Here is a 24,904-nt window from a genome sequence, read left to right on the forward strand (position 1 = left end):
ATTTCCATGTTTTTCTAAAATCAACCTACTCATCATTTCTTAGAGCCCAGTAGTATTCCATCACATAGAGCTGGATTTGAATACAAATCTTTTCACTCCAAGTTGAATAAAGGTTGAAGTGCCTAGGTGAGGGTATAACAAGATTATATCACACCCTTTTAAAGTTAGAAGTCTGAAATAAATTCATGAAAAAGAATGGTTCCCAGCATTTTTCACTAGAAAGTCTCTGTTTGGGGATGTCCTGATTTTCGTTAGCGACAATTTTCAGGATAACTATAGATGGTACAGTGGATAGAGCACTAGTCCTGGAGTTAGGAGGACTTGAGTTTAAATGTGGCCTCAGACACTTAATATTTACCAACTGTGTGACCCTAGGCAAATCACTTAATTCCAACTGCCTAGCCTAAAAAGAAAAAAAGAGAAAATTATGATGCAGCCAACAAGGACCTAAGGCTACTGGATAAACATAAAAAGGCAGACAGGGTAATCATCAGGGGTGAAGAGATCACAGGTTAAAATTTCCCCACTGAAAAAGACCACCACCTTCATCCTATCCCTTCCTCTCTGCTGCTTGTAGTTTCTTATAGAGAAGCTCAGCTAAAGGGCACAAGTTGGGGAATGAATATATTAAGTTCAGGTCAAGGGCTGAAAGAAATACAATTAATTTCATGATCTAAGGAGATCTTGGTCTCATGCAGAAGGAAGAGAGCAATAGGAAGAGTTATCTTTCCAGGGGACACAAAGAAATAAGATCTTCATGTTCACTTAGGATAGGAAGAACTTCTTGAATACAAACCTTTAATAAGGAGAAGGGAGTGAGAAAATTATAATAATGCTAGAAAATACTTTCCTCAAAACAACCCTGTGAGGTGATGAATACAAGTATTACTAATCCCTATTTTACAGTTAAAGAAACTGAGGCACAAAGAGGGCAAGTGATTTTGACTTGCCTGAAGTTACTCATTGTTAGAGCCAGTCTCGTGATTATAAGAGCTCTTTTTACTATTCCATATTCTGCTTAAGTTGTAATTTCCTCTACCTTATTCTCCTTTGTGTCCAGGAGCGAATTTTGATGTGGTCTTGCTCAGAGTTAGGGTGATGATATTGTAAAAATCCATGCTTAGGTTTCTATGATTCAGTGGTTTTAAAAGTTCTCAAGGGGGCAGGTAGGTGATGCAGTGGATAGAACACACCAATCCTGAAGTCAGGGGGACCTGAGTTCAAATCTGCTATCAGACACTTACTTCCTAGCTGTGTGATCCTAGGCAAGTCCCTTGACCCCAGTTGCCTCAGGGGGAAAAAAAAAATTCTCAAGACACCAATCTGACATCTAAAGGTCTTTTACCCTTCTGAGCCACTTCATTTCCTGTCTGGGAATTCCTAGAGAGATTTGGTTCCCCAGAGATTTCTATTACCCTGGTCGATGGACAAATTTACATTCACCCCCACCTCATGTCCCCCAGAGATTCCAATGGCTGACATGGCCAGGCACTGTCTTTCCCCATGCAGTAATCTGGATTACATTTTCTCCACGTTCTTTCTGATGCTTTTGTCCCACACTGCTCCCTCTGTACCAGAACTTTTCAGATCACAGACATCCAGACTGCTAACTGCCTGATTACAAGATGCAAATGAGGTCTGTCTGCTCAACTAGGATTGGCTGCCCAGTATATGCAAATCATCTCACCCAGCGTTTACCTGGTTAGAAAGGGTTAAAATGCTGCCCCTGAGAAAAGAGTGGGGGTGGGGGGTCAGCATAATTTGAATAAAATATTCTTCTGTCTTTAACTGATTCAATATTTGGGTGGTTTAATAAGGAGAGGAGCCAGGAGACACAGTGAGTTAGTTCAAAATTGTTTCTCTCCATCACTCTGCTGACCCTTGGAGGAGATTTCAGGTCTCATAGGTGGTGATAGCTGTCAGTTATGGGTAAATGTTTAATTTGTTGAAGAGAGAGAGGAGGAGGGAAAGAAGGAGAGAAGGAGAAAGAGAGAGAGAAAAGCTGGCAAAAGGCATTTGATGGATGATCTATAGGCATTCATATGGGGCTGGGACACACACACACACACACACATACAACACACACAATGAAGGAAAAGGACAATAATAAAACATACTCCTAGGGGACAGAAATCTCCTGGGAGAGGGCCAAGGTGGGAATCAGGGGCTTAGTCAACAACATATTAGCCACTCTCCTCTGGCAAAGGAGGAATTGACATGGGCAAAAAGGTGAGATGTTAGGGCACTTGGGTTTAGGCTATAAGACACTTTCTAGTCTGGAGTTGTATGGCTGGGATTCAAAAGACTAGGAATATTTTCTATCCCTCTTTCAAAAACAAAATCAGTCTCTACCCCTAGTCCCAGAAGAGGACAGGATGAATCAGATTGGAAAGAAAGAGGGCATCTTTCCTCTTCTGTACCCCTCTCTCCTTTTAAAATATTTACCAATTGAGCCTTAGTGATAGAGTTATAGAAAATGAATGTTACAAAAGGTGAGAGACCCAAAAGCAGCTCTGCAGAAAGGGGAAAAGAAAAAAGAGAGAGAAGAAGAGAGAATACAGCTCACCCACTGTGGAGGGGAGCTGTACCCCAAGCTTATGAATATTCTAATGGTTGTATAGGCAGGAATAGGGCATTTGAAAGTCTGATGGTTGTTGTAATTACACATTCATTTTTGCTGTTTAAAGCCACACATGTCATTGCATGACAAGTTGTTACCTGTCATTAAAATCAGCTGTGTTTTCTTTGCAGATATCAAGATGAATGGGGATGTGGCAGATTCCACGGACACTCGCAATGCCCTTAGCCAGGTGGAGACAGGTAAGGGGATCCTCAGTCTCCTGTACCATTATCCCTAAGCAGCTTGGGTGGAGGACAAGGGTTGATGAAATCTGGGGAAGAACAGAGTAGCTGGAAGTTACAGAAAACTTACAATATATCAACTATATCTCCTTCTCTTGCTTGCTGTTCCCGCCCCCCCCCCAGTCAGACAGACATACTACATCCTGGTAAAAGGAGCCTTCTAGAAAAAAGAAAAGAGATTTGTTCTAAAACACTCAATTGTCTCAGTGATTCTCCACTGATCTGAATAGGAAGGCAGTCACTTGGGAATTAGGAAATGAGTGTTAGTCCTAGGTAGAGGCCAAAACCTGGGGAAAAAACATGAGAAAGATATTCAGTTGGTGCTTCTGACATCATTAATAACAGGTTATCTGCTATTAGTCAAAGAAGGAAAATCTAGATTCAGCAGAAGAGAGGTAGTTTGATGGTCCTAATCAAGGGGATTTCAAAAGATTTGACTGTCAATCTGCATTTGTTTCTTGAGTGAGCATTATGTGTTCAGCATGACACAGAAGAGATAGGAGAGTTAATTTTGCAGTGATAATGTTAAACAAAATCAAGAGAACCAAAAGGTTCCTAAGAAATGAGAATAAATTTTCTTAGTTTAATAGTTTAAACTGTCATTTTAAATTCATACAGAATATATATATATTTTTTAAGTCTAAAAAACAATAGAATGTAAACGCCTTAAGAGTGAGGCAAAGACTGTTTTGTTTTGTTTTTCCTTTTTGTCTTTGCTTCTTGGAGTCTAGCACGATGCCTTAGAGGTGGTAAGTACTTAATAAATGTTTATTAAAATGGATTGAAATGGTGGGTGTAAAATAATGGGACCATTAGAGGATCTCAAACACACTACAATTAGTCTTTCATCTGGATCATTAAGGCCCAGAGAAATAAGAAGCCAGAAAGATTTATTAAATTCCCTGGGTGTCCCTGGGCCTAAGATCTTTCTCCAGAAGTTACTCCCCTCCTTTGTTCATAAAGTTTCATTTTGAGAGTCCATCTCTCAGGATCAGAGGTCAAATGCACCTTGTACTTCCCACACAAATGTTGAAATGGCCTCATGTTCTAATTCTTTTCTTTCTTTCTTTTTTTTTAGTGGGGTGGGGGAAGGAAAGAGGGGTGAGGAACAGAACATGCAGTCTTTTTGATTAATCTTTCTGTACTTGGACAAAGTGGGGACTGGTATTGAAATAGGATTGTGTTTTTTCTAATAGATTTGTAGTCCTGAGTCTGTTGATTTCTCTTCTTCCCCTTCCAGAATTGTTCTTTCTTTTAGAAAAAGTATCTGCTCAAGCTCTTGTTTGAAGAGAGACCCCAAATAGGACTTTAGAATCTGTTGGAGTTTAGCTTAGGAATAAAGAGGTAAAGGTCCCATTCTCTGAAGCAATTGCACCAGAAGATGTTATATATAATCTACAGTGAGTGACCATTAGAGATTTAGGTGTGGAATTTCAGAAGCTAGCAGGGCCCCTTTCCTATTAGTTATAGAGCACTTTTCTTTTTCACTTATCCCTGTTCTCCTTAAGGAGTCAGCATTTTATTACAGGATCTTAAGGACTAGATGACCTTAGAGGTGCCTTCTAACTCTCAAAATTCTGTGATTCTGCAATTCCCCTTTTCTGTTAGGAAAGTATAAAATCTGTATTGTCCAGGAAACCAAGGGATTAATGAAAGCAAACTTGATAGAGTCCTCCAGAACCCAGAATTTTTCTCTCCAGGGCAGACTTGGATCTAAATGGGATGATCATCCAATTAACTGCATAGTTTTGAGGACTGAGAAATGGGATAGGTAATTAAAATAACCAAACTTCCTGGAAAGTCATTCTGACTTTTTTTTTTTTAAACAGAGGAAGGTTTATTATGAGTCACAATGGTTACTGATTTGCTTTAAAGGCTTCCTTTGGGTTTTTAAAAGACAGAATCACTTTGCCAGCAATCTGTGAATTAAGGGGTGGTTTTAAAGGAACTATAAACTAAAACAATGTAGAAAGCCCTAGCACTCCCTGAGAACAGCTTCTGTGCTCAGTGAAATCCCAAGGGGTGCCTGGTAGAAGGAGTAAGGAAAGGGAATTGAGTTTTTCACCTATAGTGCCAAAGTTTCCTAAATCCACTTCTTTTTCCTTTCTCCTTAACTTTCATTCCCTCTCCCATCAAAGGTACTTCTTTTCCCTGAATAGATGAGAAAGGGATAGGGATATTTTATGGTGTTTTAAGCTTATCTAATGTCTAAGAATAAACTCTAAACCCCACAAACTCCCCCTCATCTCCATTGCCCCACAGAGTGCACAATATAGTCACCACAAGTATTCATGTTTAAATGCTATATATTTAAAATTCCTCACAACAAGCCCAGAAGGGAGCTAGGACAATTATTACTTCGAGGATTTGTGGTTTCATGCACACCTCTCTGTGGCTGAGCAGAGGGCTTCATGAGTAGCTATGCCTGTAAATATTAGTCATAGTTTTTTCAAATGATTTAAGAGGCATTCATTAATCATCAAATATGTGCCAGGAACTGTGCTAAGAATTGAGAATACAAGGACAGAACAAAACAGTCCCTACCCTCAATAAGCTTATGTTCTACTGGGGGAAACAAAACCTTGGGTAGCTAAGTCAACACAAAATATATAAAAAGTAAATACAAAGTAGCAAAGTGACACAGTGGATCAAATGCCAGTCCTGCAATCAGGAGTTCAAATCTAGCCTAAGACATTTATTAGCTGTGTGGCTCTGAACAAATCATTTTAACCCTGTTTGCCTCAGTTGCTTCATCTGTAAAATGAACTGGAGAAAGGAATGGCAAACCACTCCAGTATCTTTGTCAAGAAATCCCCAAATGGATTTACAAAGAGCCAGACGTGACTAAAATGACTGAACAACAAAAATACAAAGCAATTTCCAAGGAATGACCAAAAATTAGTGTTATCTGGAAAGATGTGGAGCAAGAAGTGAGCCCTAAAGGAAACTAAGGATTCCAAGAAGCAGCAGTGAGGAGTAAGGGCATTCCAGACAGGAGGAACAGACTATACAAAGAAACAAAGGTGGCAAGTGACATTTTATGACCTAGGAATGGAAAACAGTCCAGTTTGTTGGGTTGGGCTGTGCATGAAGAGGAGAATCTTGAGGTAAAAGTGGAAAGGTAAGATGGAACCAAACCTTTCAAAATTTTAAGTACCAGAGAAGTTTGTATTTTGTTAGAGACACTATAGTTTCTTGAGCAGAGGAGTGACATTGTCAGAAGTGTACTTAATGAACATCAGTGCAGCAGTGGTGAGAAGGAAGGATTAAAGAAGGGAAAGTGTGGAAGCTGAAAGGACAATTAGGAGGTTATGGCAATTATCCAGAAGAGCAGAAACGAGGGACTAAACAAGAATGATGACTGTGTGAATAGGCACAGAGGACATAGAAATGAAACATGTAGAATTATAATGGACCTGGTGAATGATAGCTTTGGTGAGAGGAGGGTGCAAGAGAAAAGGAAAGCTGGTACATAATGCACAGATTGTGAGCCTGAATGAATGGAATGATGGTAGTGCTCTCAACAGAAATAAGGAAGTTAGAAAACAAGAGTTAGGCAAAGTCTGTCATCTGACTTTTACTTTAAGTCTTTCCATCTTGATAGGACCTTCCAGAGCCTGTACCCACTTGGCAGATGTTTCAGGAATCTAGTATTGTTCCCATGACACAACGAAACATTGTTTTTTTGGGGTAGTAAAATACAGGTATTTTTATCTTCATTGTCCAGATGAGGAAACTGAGGAACAGAGAAGGTTAGGCACACGGTCAAGTTAGAAATTTACTTGCCTAGATTGGCCATGCTTTTAGCATAGTCTTGATAACACGATTTAATAATAATAAAATAATATTAAAACAATAATAGGCAGTACGGTATAACAGAAACACTGGATTACTAGTCCCAGCTCTAGTAATGATTTTGCATTTTGGTAAAAATCATTGCTGAACTAGACAATCTCTATATTCTTTTCTAGTAAGATTATATTGTAAGATTCTGTGTATGAATTCTACTGTAAGATTCTAATAAGAAAACAAGTTTTCTGAACACTTTATTGTTTATTTGTATATATGTACATGTGTATGTGTGTTATGTTAGCATACAGATTTCCTGCCTTTGCTCTCCACTCCTCTTGCCTTCTTTCCTCAAGTTTTTTCACAGCTTTCTCCACCTCATTTTTTCCCTTTTCCCCTTCCTGTGTTTTTCCTCTTCCCTTCCTCTTCACTGGTCCAGTTAGATGTTTGGGAAGCTGAACAAAGACAGAATAAGTAAAGTAAGGGAATGGAGGCAAAAGATAGGGAGGTACAGGACGTTAGAAAGCCAAACCATTGGCACACTTGGGCAGAGGGCAATAGTGGTGAAGAATTGTTGCCAATTATCCAAGATAAAAATAGATTTAAAAATTAGAAAAGAGTCAAGTCTATAGTGATTTAAGAAAATATGAGGTGGTCTAGGAGATTGAAAGCTTTTTCTATCTTTAACTTAGACTGCTTGAAAGGAAGGAAAAAGATCCAGAAATAATCTCCCCCACTTTCCCTTTCCACTTTCTGAGGCCCAAAGAATAGAAAGAAACTTGACATTAAGGCAATATTACCTCTCCCTAGTCCCCACAACACTCAGTCTCTGTGGTCCTTGATAGGGTGACCCAACCATGGGGATTTTTCTAAATGCAGTTGAATGTGGGGCAAGTAGTTTCTTTTTTTTTTCTTTTGTACTATCTAGAACTTGGAAAGGATCCCACTTCCCCTATCTCCACATTTTCCCTCACCCCAATCTTTTCTAAAGCATTTGAAGATCCCAGAAATTATTAGTTCTAGAATAGAAGCAAACAATTCCATCTGCGAAATAATAACTTCCCCTTAGGATGTTTGGGATCTTCTAAAGGAAGATTTTATCATTCTTCAATTGTAAGCTTATTTTCAGAAACAATAGAATTTAGAGCTAGAAAAAAACTGTAGCAATCTTCTAGCTCAATTCCCTCATTTTATGGATAAGAGAATTTGATTTATCACAAAATAAATACCCATATAGGATAAAGAAGATAAATTTACAGAGGTGTAGTACTAAAAAAATTCATATTTATAAGAAGTATTATGTCTCAGGGATTATCTTTATGTTGTATCCTAAACAGAAGGCTACCTTACTTAATCCTTGGCCTTGGCTCTAGGTGAAGTTACTATAACAAGGAGTAAGCATTGTATCAAGGGGAGAGGATAGATCCATGAAAACCAATGAATGGACATTTGAATAGTTATGCTATATATGACTATAAGGAAATTTGAGAAAGTCAGAGATGAAAAGCTAAAGAGCATTGGAATTTTGGGGAAAAAATATGAAAGAATTGGGGATGGACAGATTCCCATCCTGATCTTCTACTCAGGATCATTTGTGTAACACATTGAAAAATAGACTCTGTCACAGAAAAGAAATGGAACAAGATGATTCTTTTGGTATTCTGGAAAAAGCAATAACATGAAAGATTAGAGAGCTGGGCTCTCAAAGTTTGGGTGTGCCTTCAATTACTTATTTTCACTTCTTTGAACCTTCCCATTTCTATCTTTAAAAATAAGACGGTTACACTAGATGCTTTCTGAGTTTCTTTTTAGTTTAAACATTACATATATTTATCTATAAATCAACACATATATATGATTTTTGTAATAATATTATGGTGTCTTATAACCAATGGTGTGGTTGGTAAGTTTAACAACCAAATCCAAAAAGGGAGGCAGAGATATAAGCACATACATTTTGAAGTTGAATGTGCTTTATTAACATTTTCTACATCAGGTTTTTTTTTTAAACCAAATAATCAACAAAAAAATAAATCAAGCATGGATTTGTAGTCTTTGCTAATTTCAGTGGTATAAACAAATACATTTAACAATCAACTCTCCAGCTGGCTCCAGGACACAACTGCTTTTATATCTTATCTTCTTTGTAGTCTTGATTTCTCTATACTTGCATTCCTTCCTGTTGAAAAAGATAATAGATCACCAATCTGTCTTCAAGGTATTTCAAGGAGGAAAAAAACAATCATTTATTAAAAGTACCTGCTATGTGCCAGGCACTCTGTTTTACCAATATTTTCTCATTTGATCCTCATAACATCCCTGGAGCATTTAGCTCTCATAACAACACCTAGATATTATGACCTCTTATTTTACAATTGAGGAAACTGAGGCAGCAAAAGTGAAATGATTTGCTTAGGGCCACACAGGTAGTATTCAACTCAGGTGCTTTTCACTCCCTAACCATCATTCTATCTACTGTGCCACCTAGATTCATATATTTAAGGGAACATAGGAAAATGTCTTAGACTAAAAGGAATCTGGAAAGGTTATCTCATTCATTTCTGCAACTGGGATGCTTCCTTAATTTATTTCAGAAGCTGAGACTTTCTCATAATCAATATTTCCCTCAATTGCACATCTACCTTTCCAAAAAAAGATGATTCCACAGCCTTCCTTGGTTACTAATTCATGTATGATTTCAATATTATTCTTAATGTTTAATCCAAATCTCTGGTGATATAAAGCTTCACCATTTTATTTAGTCATTACTGTATTGAATATTATCCACCATTTTTAACCTTCACTCCTCCACCACCCCATTTCCATTCAATCCAATTTAGTAAACATTTTTAAGTATTGTAAGTTAGGCACCAAACTAGGAATGGGAAAAGACACAAAAGCTTTTTCAGGGCATGGTATTTGCTGAAATGAGACTAAAAGTAACTTTATATCTATGTTTCCAAGTAATCTGGGCTCCCATAATCCATTGTGAGAGCTATATTATAAATCACCTATCTACCTCCAGCTTTGTAAGAAATTCAGGAGTATTGATGTTTCAGAGAAGCTGTAGGTGGTCCAACCAATCTTTACTCTTCTATTTGGTATTTTATAACTAGTAAGATTCTTTCTCCCAGCCCCAAACACAAGGAAAAGATGGAGTAGTCACCTACTTCCTCAAAACCACAGCAGGGGATGGGAAGAGAGGGAGAAAATCCCTCAAAGAGACAGACTTACCAACTGGGCAGAATGTTCAGGATGCCAGGCCAGTGCCACTCCCCCATTCCCAGAAAGTGCCCAAACTTTGGACTCCCCATAGACCATAGGTACAAATATCTTCTGGCCCTTAAGAAAGTCTTTCTTCTCAATAACAACTGCAGAAAAGACCAATTCACAAAATTACTAAGCAGACAGAAAAGGGAATCAAAGGGAAATGAAGCAATGAAGACAAAGAAACAGAGCTAAATAAGCAGCTATTATCACAAAATAGACATCTTCTCTTTCATATCCTCATCAAAAACAAGGAAATACAAAAATGGAAATGGACATATTACCAACTATCTTCCCTCCCCAATTCAGTTCACCATTTAGAAGGATGTTTGGAGATTGAAATGATATGTATAACCTGAGAGCACGGAATCAAGAAGTGGGGAAAGCTTACTGACAGAAAATGATCATTATTTTTGATTTTTGGTCATTTAGGATAAAGCTTGATTGACTTGAATAACCTCAAGCATGGGTTCTACCTAGGTTGGCTTATCTCACTAAAAATTAGGTTCTCGGAGGGAGACAGAGGTAGTGGAAGAGTAGAAGAAGATTTGGGAGCTGCTGATTTCCCTGGCCTGGTGGGGCCTTAGTGAGGTAGAATGTAGGAGTAGAAATAAGATTATGAAAATTTTTCCCCATCCTACCAAAGATTACTTGTGTATCTATAGGCAAGTCACTTAAGATCTTTGGATTTCATTTATTTCTTTTGTGAAATGGGAAGATTTGATCAGAGAATCCCTGAAGATTTTCCAAGCTTCCAAATTCTATTAGTCTGTAATTCCTGCTATCAATTTTCAAAGTCATTCATGGAGAGGATTTAGAAAAATAATGTGGGTTTACTGGAAAGAGAAAGGAGAAAGATAGAAACAAAGAAAATGAGAGTAAAAGAATAGGAGGGGAGAGAAAGAGGACACACACAGAAAGACAGAGAGAATATGTTAATTTAAAAAATAAAATAAGTAAATAAAACTATTCAATCGTAATTTGGCATTTTAAATTCAGATATCCAAAAACTTTTTTGATATCTGATACAAGTGAAGTAAAATTTTAGGGATTTCTCCTGAATATAGGATACAGAAAACTAGTTTTAGATCAAGCATTAATTTGAGTGTAGTGAGGAATGTACTATGTTATATCTAGGTATTTATTGAATCATAGTATCTTAACAGTTATCATATTATCTTAATGTTTCCTTATGATAGTACTTATTTTTCTTTAAATCTGGCTAAAACAGAAAAAAAAAGAAAGAGAAGGGAAGGCATTCTATTGAAAAGCCTCAGTTTACCTATTTCTATAATAGACTTAGTCTCTCCACTCCCTTCAGACCAGTATCATGAAGGAGTCTTAGATTAGTGGGAAGGAGAGGGAGATGGAGAGAGACAGAGACAGAGAAAGGGGGGGGGGCGCAAAAGGAGAGGGAGAGAGAGGGGAAGGAAGGGAAATAGGGGAAGAAAGAAAGAGAGAGAGAGAGAGAAAATATATTTGGGGTCAGAAAACTGGGGTTCCCATCCCAACTCTTTTTACATACTATCTGTGTGATTAATTAGTGCAAGGTCACTTCACCTTTTGTTTCTTTATCTGTAAAATGAAAGAATTTCATTAAATGACTCATAAAATCTCTTTTAGATATAAATTCTATAGTTCTATATTCACTTTTGCCCTTTTCCTTCCTTCCTTCGGCCTGAGGTCTACCTGAGGCCTGGACCACCTACTCTCCAATATGAACCCAAGGCTCTGGAGAAACTGGAAAAGAGGATCTTGAAATCATCAAATAGGATGCCAACCTAATTCTTTCCTGAAGCTGTCCAACGTGTTCTCATTTTGCAGATGCTGGGCCAGCTTCTACTGAAAGAAATCACCCCAGAACAGGGAGGAGTGACCTCCCTTACCCCAGGGGAAATTTTCTGGGGCAAAAGCCCCTCTGGCTTCCTTTCCTCCTCCTTCTTAGAAAAGTATAAATTCAAGTTTTCCTCTCTTGGGCTCTGGTTCCATTGCCCTCCAGGGTAAAAAAAAAAAAAAAAAAAAAAAAGGAAATTTGCTATAAAGTTAAGGGGGCCAAAAGACAGAAGCCCCTCTTGCCAAGTCCTGAGCATGGGAAACAGCGTTGTGGGCCTCTCCCAAAAAGCGTCGGTACTGTTGACTCAAAAAAATAATAGGTGTTAATTTGTATACTGGTTTGCATCTAATTTCCATGTAGTTCCTTTAATGTTAGACTGCAAGAGCCCTAAACTCAGAATCAAAAAACCTGGGTTCAACACCCAGCTCAAAGAGTCACTGGCTCTGCAATCTTGGGCTTCGTTTTTTTCGGCCTCGGTTTCTTCATCTGTAAAATGAGGGGGTTGGACTACAAGATTACTAAGATGCCTTTTAACACGAACATCCTACACATTCTGTAAAAAATGAAATAAAAATCTCCATGCCTGCCTTTCACGTCTACACTATATCTGCCTAAGGAAGTAGATGCCCTTGCTCTCTAGCTCTCCATGTCCCTGGCTTGTTCCAGATTGGGGGGAAAAAAAGTTGGCACCTTATTTGATTATATTAAGTTCATAGCCATTTGAACTGGACCGGACCTTAGCGATCACCAAGTGCAACTCCCCTCATTTTACAAATGAGAAAACTGAGGCTCAGAAAGGGGATATTGATTCAAGTTCCCTCGTAGAAAAAAGGGAAGCAGCCGATCCAAACCCAAGCGTTCCAAAGTCTAGATCTAGCACAGCTTTTCCTCCGCTGCCCTGTTAGCTAGCCCACGTCTGCACCGTGAGTGAGAGAAGCCTTCACATCTTCCAAGGCCAGTTCAAGAGTAGCCCTCACGGGACACGGATGGAGAGCACGGCAGCAGGGCTGCCTCACTGGCCCAGCGCAGCTCGGGGAACAACAGAGGAAGGATAGAGACCAGGGTGCACAGGAAACCGAGAGCAGCTACACAGCAGCCGGGCCCTAGACCGCAGAGAAGGGGGAAAACCGGGCGGTTGCTATGACAACGGGGCTTCAGCCTCGATTTGCATAGGGCGCTGATTTCCCTACTGTCGCCCAGTACGAACCCCTGCAAATTTCCATATCCCTGCCTCAGAGCCCGTTGGGGATATGGGGGGGGGGGGGCGAGGAGAGAGGTCATTTGAAATTCAAATGAGGATAATTTAGATTTCTCAAGGAGGGAAGCTAGGACAAAAGGGGTTAAGCCGCCTGGCAAATGTCAGTCTCCTTTACCGAAAGTTATCTAAGGGAGGAGTGCACCTGGCTGGCTCCTCTCCAACGCCCCACGCTCCCTGCCTGACATCCCTCCTACCGCCAGGGCCGCGATACCCCATCTCCCACGATACCCCATCTCTGTGCAATCTAAGGTATTTCTAGACAGAAGTTTCTCTGGACAGAACACAGATTCGCTGAAACCTGTTTCTGACACTGCTTCTCACCCTCTAAGAAAAACATTTTCTCTATTGTTCAAATACCTGTTTACTTGTCTATGAAATGGACTTAGTATCTCCACCAGTATTGAAAGGGTTTGTGATCATGAAAGAGGTGATGTGATGTCCTGGAAAACGCCCTGGATCAGGAGTCAAAGGAGCTGGGTTAGCCACTTTCTACTTGGGCAACCTTGGGCAAGTCCTTATGTTTCCAGGCTTTAGTTCCTTCTAAAAACTCAGGAATTGGGTTAAATTGTGTCAAAAGGTCTTTCCAGAGCTAAAGTCTATGAGTTTGTGAATGAACAGATGTTGAATTCCTTAAGAAAATGAGAATCGATTGTCAAGTGGTTAGAGAGTACTTAACACTAGGAATCAGGGTCCTCTGAGTCCAGGTTTAAATTCTGTTCTTTACCTTGCTCTGTGGCCATGGGTCAACAAGTCACTTTGCTTCTCAGAGTCTCAGTTTCCCTATCTGAAACAGAGATGCTCTATAAGTGGTAGGCTGGACACTAGAGTGGAAGTCAGGGAGATACTCATAATCCTGCTTTGCTACTGAGTGATGATAAGTCATTTTACTTCTAGTGCCTGTGTTTTCATCTCTACAACAGAAGCTCAGCAATGATGAACTAAACCATCTCAATGCTTCCTCTAATGCTGACATTCTATGAGAAAAAACCCTAATTCTTCCCTGTCTTCATGATGGCACCAGGACAAATGAAATGATATCTATAAGAAGAAGAAAAAAGTCTTTATGTTTGCAATGTTGGTTGCAATGCAACCCAGGAATGGGATCTCTGCCTTACAATTCCCTGATGTATAGAATCTGAGGGATAAAAGATCCATGTCCCAAGTGTGGGTGTAGGGACTTTGTAAGAAAGTGCCTTCTCTTTTTGTGGCAAAGAAGATCTAGAAATGTTCTCTGAAGAGGAATCCTGCAGAACTGTCATTGAAAAATTCAATAGATATGATTCCCCCACAGACATATACTCTGGATTCAAATCACAACTCTTCTATTGTGACTTAAGGCAATATGCTTCACATCTCTGGGATTCAATTTCCTAATCTGTGATAAAATTTTGATACAGAAATTTATAATCAAAAGATCCTATGATCTATCAATTAATTAGCTTCCAGAATATAAGACAGTGATTCTTAAAGTGTGGCCAGAAAATCCTTAGGGGGGAGAGAGGGGGAAGAGGAGTCACTATCCTTTATATAAAGTGGTTAGCATAAAGAAAATAAGGAAGGAGAACATCCAGGTGACCTTAAGGATGAGAAGAGCCAGCTCTGCTTATGGCTTCTTAGAGCCAGAAAGGATTTTGGAGATCATTTAATGCAACTCCCTTGGTTTAACGATAAAGAACAAAGGTCCCACAGCTAAAAGTGAAAATCTTGAGGAAGTTTGTATTTATGAAGCAGTTTCCAGTTGACAGTTCTTCATAACAGTCCTGTGAAGTCAGTAGTAGATGGCTGATGAGTAGATACCTGAAGTTTTGGTGACATGATCCTATGAACTTTGATACTTTGATTCTAAATTTAGGACTCTGATCCCTCTACTACACTGCTTCCCAGGTCCCTGGACTCATTGTACTACAACTAGATAGTAGCAGGTATAAGCATCTAACCCTTGGGATCCATAGGCACCTAAGCTCTTTGACTATCATGTCCTGGGGCATCTTTGTGATTCTTGGTGCCCCACATCTTTTGATACCTTTTTGCAGTGGTAAACAGATTTCTATATATTATGTATATTCACCTCACCTGTCATCTTCCCCCAATTCTGCCAGAACCATTCTTCTCCAAGGTCCCATAAGCATGGACATCTGTCCTGTGAAGACAAGGAATCTTGTTCATCTCTTCACAGGCAGGAAGGTCCCATTGTAGGAGTTCAAAATTTGCCTTTTGGAAGTCCTGTTGTCTTATTTTCGTGCTGACAATCATCGCCAACCTCTTAGGAGAGATTTCTGACCTTATCCCTTTTTCAAGGACACAGTAAATGGGAAGCCTTTTCTTGGTCTGGTCTCAAAATAAGGTTAATTCCTTCAATGCCATCCAACCAAACATTTATTAATTGCTTTTTCTGTGTCAAGAATTGCGCTAAGTACTGGGGATAAAAAGAAACAAAACCAAATAATGATCCCTGCCCTTAAAAATCCTAAGTTTGATGGCAAGAATAAGATCTCTTTAACTCTATATTGATTATCCTGATCTCATTAAAAGATTTCTCCTTTTAAAGCATGGTGGGTATCAACTGGCAAGGGAAAGGATTTCATTGAAGGGACTGCTACTTCCACAAGCCTGTCTAGGAGTTGTCTCCCACCATAAATGACAGAGCCCTTGCCAATTAATCGCTAATGGGTGGCAGGCAGGGTGGGAGGAGGGCTGGGCTGAGGCTTATCTTGGCTTTGTCAGGGCCGGGCTCTCATAAGACTGGGGCAAGAGGTCTCTGTGACGCCCGGCACACCCAGCAGACTTCCCTGGGGATGGTTGGGGGAGGGTGGGACTCAGAACTTCAACATTAAACAATAAGCCCTATCCCAGACACACAAGATGGTTTCTCTACCTTTAACTTCATCCAAGTCCTTTTTCTTTTTCTAAGTCTCCCAAATTTATGTTTTGAGAGATGGAAAAGGAGAAATAGGGAAATTGATACAGAATCCTAACTTTTCCCCGTTGTATAACCTTGGGAGAATGGTTTGACTTTTCTAAGCATCTCCAATTGTCCAATGATAATAATGTCTTCATATATTTAAATACCATTCAATGTCAACAAAGTATTTTACTCACAACAATCTGTCCAGATAAATCATGCCACTATTTTGCAGATGAGGAAACCGAGACTCAGAGAGATGGAGTGAGACTTGCTCAGCAAGTGCCCGTCAAGACAGGAAGTCTCTAGACTCTTAAATCCATTATTGTTTCCACTTTACCACATTATGTCTCAATGAAGAACAAGATACCTGCTTTCCATTGGATCACAAAGTCAGAATCACATCTTAACACTGGAAGAAACTTCAAATAAAATCTAGAAATTATTCCTGAACAACTCCAATAAGTAGCCACCTGACCTTCTTTAAGACTTCAAGGAGATATACTCCCTCCTGAGGCAACCCATTAAACTTGTAGATAGCTCTGTGGCACATCTCACCAGTTCTCATCTAAATCTTTCTACTTCTAGCCACCATCCTGGTTGCTCAAGTCATTTAAGCTTTCTGAAACTCAGTTTCCTTGTAAAAGGAGAGTAGATTTAGCTTTACAGTCTCTTCCATCTAAATTTCTAGCATTCTGTTATCTCACATTTTGACATCTAGTATCTAAGGTTTTGGAATGGGAGTACTAAGGAGATACTGTGACCTTTCTCTGGGAAGTGGTAGCCCATGAAGTTTGAGAGGAATCCCCAAAAACCTGTTGTATTGTTCTGAGGTGCCCCTCTTAGCAGCACTTTGTTAATCTTCTGGACATTGATGTTTAATTACACACACACACACATATCCTGGGCAGTAAAGTATATGTCCAGGAATAGGGACAAAGAGGGAACTTGCACTGGTCACTCTCTCCTTGTATTTCATTTGATCCTTACAACAACCCCAAGAAGTAAGGTATTGTTATCTCTCATTTTTCAGATGAAGAAACAGGGATTCAACAAAATTAAATGACTTGCCTATGATCTCATACTCATAAATGGTAGGGCTGGGATTAAAACTCAGATCCTCTGGCCCCAAATGTAACTTTCCCCCATTGCATTATAACTATGACCTTAGTCACTAGACACTCTCCCTAGGGCCTGGCATTCTGGAAACATGCCGGCCCACTTTAAGGATATTGTCATAGGATTATAGGATTAGAACTGTGAAAGACTGAAGAAATCCTCTAATACATATTCCTAATTTTCAGTTTAGGAAACTGAGGCCCAGAGAGAGTGATTTTCTCAAAAATAGGTGCACATAATAGGTAAGACAGGATTCCAACTACAATTCTAGTATTCTTTGTACTATACCATTATGTCTCATAATATCCTGCCTCATGCTTCCTAGGAGAGAGGACAAGAGAAGATTGCAATGAGCCTTGAAATAGAGAAACAGAGCTGGAGGTAAAAAATAAAAATAATAAAATCATTTACTCACAGTGTAAACTTCTCTGTGCTTTATTTTCCAAAGAATTTAAAGTAGGGAAAAATGGGTACCCTCCATAAGAAGCCTTTCTCGATGGCTAGTTCCTGCTCTCTTTTGATTATCTTCTTTTTTTTTTCTTGTGTGGATCTTGTTTGTACATAGTTGTTTGCATACTGTCCACCTCAGTATTGCCTCTTAAGAGTGGGGACTGTTGTTATTTATTTGTTGTTTTTACTTTTGCATTCCCAGCACTTAGCATAGTACCTGGCACATAGTAGGTGTTTTAAAAATATTGACTGGCAGATGGAGAGATGTACTTTGTTTAGGAAATGGGATGAGAAAAAAGTAGAATTGAGAAAGTTGGGAGCATCCTTTGTTCCTGATTATAAGACCCCAATCCTTGAAATGTGTGAGGAGAGAATATAGGATGATGTCATTTTGGAGTTTCAGTCTCATGTCTTGAATTTGCTATTAGCATTGGCAGATACTTTGGTACACTCTGTCAAAAGCTAAGCCCATGGCTAGGGGCAATTTCCTCTTCCCGGCATCTTTGAAATCATTTTGTTGTTATTGTTTGTTTCAGTCATGTCCAACTCTTCATAACCCCATTAGGGTTTTCTTAGCAGAGATGCTGGAATGGTCTGTCATTTCTTTTTCCAGTTTATTTTACAAACAAGGAAATTGGGGCAAACGGGATTAAGTGACTTCTCCAGGGTTATACCACTAAGCCTGTATAAGTAAATAATTGTCTGAGGCTGGATTTCAATTCAGGAACTTCCTAACTCCTGGCCCAGGATGGTATCCACTGTATCATCTGGCTGCTTCCTTTGAAACTATCACAAAGCACATACCCAAATCCTTTGAAATCTGAGAATTGAAAAATGACAGAAATCACTTAATTCAAGTGCTATGCAATTTATTCCAGGTCATTGCCAGTCATCCTGCTACTGGACTTTGATGATTCTGGAAGAGAAAGTGAGGTTGATGACTTTGTGCAACTCTGCCACACTTAATTCCTGTTCACATGAGTCAAGACATCACCCCATGATGTCATTTGGTCCTCTTCAAAAACGAAGGATGAACAATAACAATAACATTTGATAATACATTAAAATTAACACTATCACTGAATTCAAAGACCTAAATTTGAAGCCTTGCTCTGCCTCTTTCTATTTTCTCATCTGTAAAATGGGGCTAACAATCCAGTAGAATTAAAAAAAAAAAAAAAGGCATATGTAAAGTGCCCTACAAATGTCAATTATCATTACTAAGTGTACAAAACAGGAGTTTAACTCCTGCCTCTATGCCCAAAGTTCTTTGCTAGACAGAATCAAGCAACCGTTAAGCATCAAGTACCACGTACTGTGCTATGGACTGAGATACAGAGACAACACTGAAATAATCCCTGCTGTCAAGGAGTTTATAGCCTAATTGGAAGTGTTTCTCTCCTGTTAATTCTAGTGAGTTCTCTGGAGAACTTCCAAGGTTGTATTCTTTTAATAAAAGCAACTCCAAGAAGTCCCATTCAGTTTCCAACTTTAAGATTAAACTAGAACTCATCCCACACTGGAATGGGAGCTGTAGGATCCCAGTAAGAATAGAGAGCAGCTTAGAATAGCACTGGGATGGAAAAGGCCTCAGTTGCTGGGTGCTCTCAGCATTTTGTTTACCAGCAAAAAGTAAAAAATCCGGCTCGAACAGTTTTCCTGCTTCCACCTCCCTCACCCAGAAAAAAGTCCCCAGGCAAACTCACATCACAGCAGCTGCCAGAGCTATGCAAATCAGCCAGGGCCTGCAGGCTCCTAGACCCTAGAGCAAGAAAGGCAGGAGGCTCTCCCAAAGGGGCTCCCCCCTCCCTCCACTCTGGGTTGTATGAGAGCCTATCTTTTTGTTGAAGAATACAGCTATCCTCCTGGCTCCCTCCATCTGCTCCCATTAGATAAGCCTCTCTGAGGTAGGATGGTGGTAAAAACTATTCTTTATAAACCCTCTCATTTCTTTGCTGACCTGTCCCCATACCTTGCAATACTGGCCAGTAACTTATTACTTTCTCCAACTATCTTGGTCCAAAGGAATTCATTGGTACTTAAAAAAAAAAAAAAAATCCAAGAAGCCCCTTGAGAAGGAGATTCAGCCTCCAACCCTTCCACATTCATTCTCAATTGCTTCATTCCAGTTTCTCACTGGTTAGAAGTTTTTACTTGATTCTAATTGAAATCTTTCACTAGCATAAGTCTATTTATATAATCTCTTTGGTGACTTTTTAGAGGGAGGCTAATAATCCTTGATGTACTATGAAGTCAGTGAAACATCTGGAGCTGGAATAGGTTGGGCAGAGTGAAAAACCAAAATTTAGACATAGAAAATTTTTCTCTTTTTATTTGGGAAATATATGAATTTCGAAAGATTCTGAGCATCACATGATATAGTGGGGGTTCGAAGTACTGATGGCCAGAAGGCAGCAAACCTTTCTCTGAAACTTCTTGCTACTCCAATTGGTTGCAAGATACCTATGAAGTTATTTAACCAATCTAGGATTCAACTGTTGTATTTGTAAAATGACTGTAATAATAATTTCTCTCCTCTAGTCTTGGTTCTATATCCAAGAGTTGTGTGTAATCATGGACAAGGCATAGATCCTTTCTGTCATAATCCCCTTGCATATAAAGTGAGGGGGCTGGAAAGAGTCTATACAACTTTGAGATAGATAATTTTCATTTGGCTCTTGTGCTTCTGGCTCTTTCAGCTCTTCATTCAATGAAGGCCATGGAGCCTCCTAAATTGGGAATTATTACTGCCCAAGGAAGAAGTAAAGAACTAGCAAAAATCTCAAGCTGTTGAGTCATCCGAGAAGATATCAGTCCTTTCCATTCTTACCCTCTAGTCCTTTGGAATCAGGAATTTCTTCACTTCTCTTGCTGGAAGTGGTCCTGTCTTGCCCACAATAGTTGATATTCAGGGAAAGAGCTCACCTTCTAGAGTCACACAAGGTCTAAGTTCAAGTCCTACTCTTGCCACTTGGATAAGTGTGTTCCACTTTCTGAGTAACTGTTTTCCTCATCTGTTAAATGGAAGACTCATTCAATATATACATATATTTTTTAAGTTCACAGCATTGTTTGCTTTGGGGTAGCTGGAGGGGAAGAGAAGGAAAATTGTTCAATTCTTCCTATTCACTTCCTGACATTGACCAATTTCTCTTCAAGTGCTAAATCATCAAAGGTTCCTACCCTATCTCAGTATCTCCAACAAGGAAGGGAAATTAGGGCAGAAATATTTGTGAGAAAAACTTGAGAAACTTTAAAACTTGACAGAAAGTCCTCCTAGCTGAAAGAACATCTAATCCAAGCCATAACTGAGTAGGAATTCTTTCTACAAGTGTTCCCCTTACCACTACTAAGAGCTTTTTTAGTAATGAAGACTCTTAAAGCATTACCAAAATATATAAAATGGAGTTCTTGCCCTCAAGGTGCTTATAATTTATTAACATAGCTAGCATTTATATAATACTTTGAAGTTTGTTAAGTTCTTCACAAATATTTGATCCTCACAACAATCCTGAGAGGTGGATGCTATTTTACCTCCATTTTATAGTTGAAAAAACTGAGGCAGATTGAGATTAAGTGGTTTGCTCAGGTCATATAGTTAATAAATGTCTGAGGCTATATTTGAACTAAATATATCTGGCTCTAAATCTAGAGAGCTATCTACTGAATAACCTAGCTGCTACTTATTTACTACTTTGCTTATTTACTGGTAAAAAAAGAAGAAACATACATAGATATGTATTCACAATAATAGACAATCCTACATATTATCTAAGTTATATAGGACTACAAGTATAGAAGAGGAGTATGAAATAATATAAAATCATAAAATGTTAGAACTTAGGAATCATGTTAGGAGCTACTTCTCTCCACTAATTTTATAGGTGAATAAATTGAGGCTAAAAGAGGTTAACACAAGGAAGCAATAAAGTCTGGACTTAAAATCTTCCTATAGCACATTGTTTCCCCCAACTCAAATGAGAAAATTCACTTCCAGCTGGAAGAGAGACAATTTCTTTGAGGAGGTGGCGTTTGAGTTGGATATTGAAGATTAAATAGAATATCAAAAAGCAAAGATAGTAAGGAGGACATTCTAGGTATAGGGAATAGTCAAAAGCAAAGGACTGGAGGTAGAAAGTCATGCTATATGTTTTGGATGTACAAGAATTGGAGGACATAATGAAGATCCAAATGACAATTTTTAAAATTGCCTTTTACAGAGATGCATGCAAAATCCTACACTTAGGTTCCAATATTAAATTATGTAATAAAAGGAATGTTTAGATGTGATTATTCATTGAATTATGTGATAAAATTGCCCCCACAAAAGCCATTCCACTCTTGGATTTTATTAACCCATTAAATGAACAATTAATATTTATTAAACATCTATTATGTGCAATGGACTATGTATTATAAGCTTAATATTCAGAACAAATTAAGTTGCTGTACTTTCTTTAATTCTGGATGTTCTCTATTAAGAGGGATGTTGATAAACTAGAATTACATTGGAGGCAACCAGGATAAAGAGATAGTTCAAAGTCATCAAAAGAATCATTCAATCACAAATGCATAGACTTAATGGGAGAAGGAAATTTGAAGGATATAATTCAACTCTTACTAAAATCATGAATCCTCTCTATAATGTCCACCAGAAGTAGTCATTAATAAGAGGTATTCTGGAAATCATCCAAATGATGGGGAATCCCCAAGGCAGCCTAGTTCAGCATAGGTCAGTTCCACACTACACTAAGACATCAAAGGAGGAATTTCATTTTTCTTTATGCTGAGATGAGATTAGTCTCTGTTCCATCCAACAATGTGTGTTAGTTCCATCCTCTAAGATTAAGTAGAATAAGTCTATTTTCTTTTCTACATGACAATCTTTCAATATTTGAAGGCAACTACTCCCAACTTTTCTGTTTTCTAGGCTGAATGTCAACCATTTTGCATAAGGCATCATTTACCATTTTTTTCCCCTTTCTTCTCATTTATGTCCCTTTCCCTCCACTCAAATGGCCACCACCTTTTTTCAAGCCCTCATTACCACAGCACTTGCACTATTATCATAGCCTCCTAATTGGCCTCCTGTTTCTAGTTTCTCACCACTCCAAAATCCTCCATGCAGCTACCAAAGTTATTTTTCCAAAGCACAGCTTTGTCCATGTCTCTGAACCTGACTCAGTAAACTCTAATGACTCCCTCTTACCTCTAGGATCAACAGCTCTTCAGTACTTTTCCCCCTTTCATTTTTCTAAACTTCTTACTCCCCTTCATGTACTCTAAGATCCAACCACAAGGGTTTTTTGCTCTCCCTCACAACACAAGACTCCATCATCTATCTCCATAATTTTGTATTGACTGCAACCAATGCCTGGAATGTTCTTCCTCCTCTCTGCCACTTGTAATCCATGATTTCCTTCAAGACTCAGCACAAGTACAATTTTTTGTACTACTAGTCTTCCTCATTATATATGCCTTCCAAGGAACATTGAAATGTAGTGCCAAAGAAACTGAGGTAAGACAGAGATTAGAGGGTTTTTAATATTTTAATAGCGGAGGGTTTGGACTGGCAGCCATATTAGCAGCCAGCTGGATGGGACTCTTGTCTCAAAGCATCCAACAATGAGTAAGGGAATCAAGAGACTCTTATAGGGCTTCAGCAATCAGGGAAACAAAGGCAAGGCGGGGGGGGGGGGGGGGAGGGGAAGAGCACTGTTATAAGGACCATAACTTTTTAATTCTGACAGATTGGGGGTAAAGAAGAAAGGATCATAAATTCTGATAAGTTGGGAGTGAAAAAGCTAGGAGAAGGAAGTTTGAAGCAGAAGATGCCCAAGCATTTGAGATAAACCATTTGCAGTTTTATGACTCTGGAATGCTAGAGTAACCAGAGCTCCTCAGCCCAAATTATCTCAGTTCTAATAGCCAGGAAGGAGGGAGAGTTGCCATCAGGGAAACTGAAGCAGAACAATTCAGGGAAACTGAGGCAGAATAATTCAGGGAAACTGAGGCATAACAGTATTTGTCTTCTATGTGTTCTATACACATATATTAGAATGCAAATATATATGTTCTATTGTATACATAACAATTTTCTTTCTTTTCCTATTTTTGTATTTCAGTTTAAAAAAAATTTTTTTAAAGGTTTTGTGTGGGGGGAGAAGAATTCACATACAGAATATGCATTCTCTCCCATTAGAATATAAGCTCCTTGAAAACAGGGATTATTGATTGCACTTTTGGCTTTGTATCTCTAGTATCTACCTTGTATCAGGTACAAAAGAGAATATTTAATAAATGTTTGTTGGTAGATTGATTGGCATGGTTTCTAGTGCCTTATCATCCCAAGAACTCTCTTCTGAATGGGCTCCATTTGGAAATATATAGTCTTTAGAATTCAACATAATACTTATGACGTGACTTAATCAGACCACTTTTAAGGCAGCCTAAGACTTAATTAGCATTTGGGACTGTATCATACTGCTGATTCATATTGAATTTGTAGTCCACTAGAACCAAAAGGTTGTTTTCTTTTTCCAATTGACTTGAAGTATACCTTCCTATCCTATTCTTGTGCAAGTGGTTTTATTTTTTTATCTAAATGCAGAATCTTACATTTATCTTCATACAATTTGACTCAATTTCAATTCATATATATTTTTAAATTATGACTCTCATTCAGTATATTAATCAGATCTCCAACCTTTGTGCCCTTAGCAAATTTAATAAGCTTCACAAAAACATTGCTGGTGACGTTTATTATTCACTTGCTTTGTGTTAGATATAAGAAGCAACTTAGTGTAAAGGGAAAAGTATGAGATGGAAAATCAAGAGACCCCAGGTTGTCTTGGCTTTGCTGCCGACCAGCTATGTGAGCACAAGCAAATTGCTTCAATTCAGCCTCCATATCCATAAAAGGAGACTGGGTTGGACTAGATAATAAATCTGACATTTTTGTAGTATAGCTTGATGCATTAAGTGTATTCTCTATTTTGAATCTCAACAACTCCAGGAAGTAGTGAATGCAAATATTTTCACTTCCATTTTGCAGATAAGGAAAATAGGGCTTTGAAAGCCAACATGTCTTGCCCAAGACAGAATCAAGAATTTAACAAGTATGTCAGGGAAGATTTATCAAATACTTACTATATGTAACCTGGGGCAGCTAGGCAATACAGATAGAGTGCCTCATCTTTGTGAGTCCAAATTTGATCTCAGACACTTACTAGTTGTGTGACTCTGGACAAATCACTTAACTCTGCCTTCAGTTTTCTCATCTGTAAAATAAACTGGAGAAAAAATGACAAACCAGTCTAGTGTCTTTGACAAGAAAACCCCAAATAGATTATGAAGAGTTAGACATGACTGAAAATTATTGGGCAACAAATGTGGAACAGAACTTGGAGAAACAAAGGTAAAA

General features: G+C 38.7%; 1 protein-coding gene and 1 long non-coding RNA gene across 4 annotated transcripts in view; one reads left to right on the forward strand and one right to left on the reverse strand.

Moving 5' to 3' along the window:
* POU2F3 (POU class 2 homeobox 3) overlaps positions 1–24,904 on the forward strand; it is a 93,356-nt gene that overhangs the window by 9,889 nt on the left and 58,563 nt on the right. For all 3 annotated transcript variants that reach the window (XM_031960154.1, XM_031960155.1, XM_031960153.1), the window contains exon 2: positions 2,752–2,820. In XM_031960154.1, the coding sequence (XP_031816014.1) occupies positions 2,752–2,820 (69 nt within the window). The remainder of the gene's footprint in view (positions 1–2,751; positions 2,821–24,904) is intronic.
* On the reverse strand, positions 8,605–20,504 carry LOC116422425. The gene is made up of 4 exons (XR_004233052.1): positions 19,188–20,504; positions 17,447–18,397; positions 9,886–10,022; positions 8,605–8,830 (listed from the first exon to the last, which is right to left on the reverse strand). It is a non-coding gene; the product is annotated as an uncharacterized LOC116422425 (long non-coding RNA).

Source organism: Sarcophilus harrisii, chromosome 3 (genome assembly GCF_902635505.1).
Source record: "Sarcophilus harrisii chromosome 3, mSarHar1.11, whole genome shotgun sequence".
Lineage (NCBI taxonomy): Eukaryota > Metazoa > Chordata > Mammalia > Dasyuromorphia > Dasyuridae > Sarcophilus > Sarcophilus harrisii.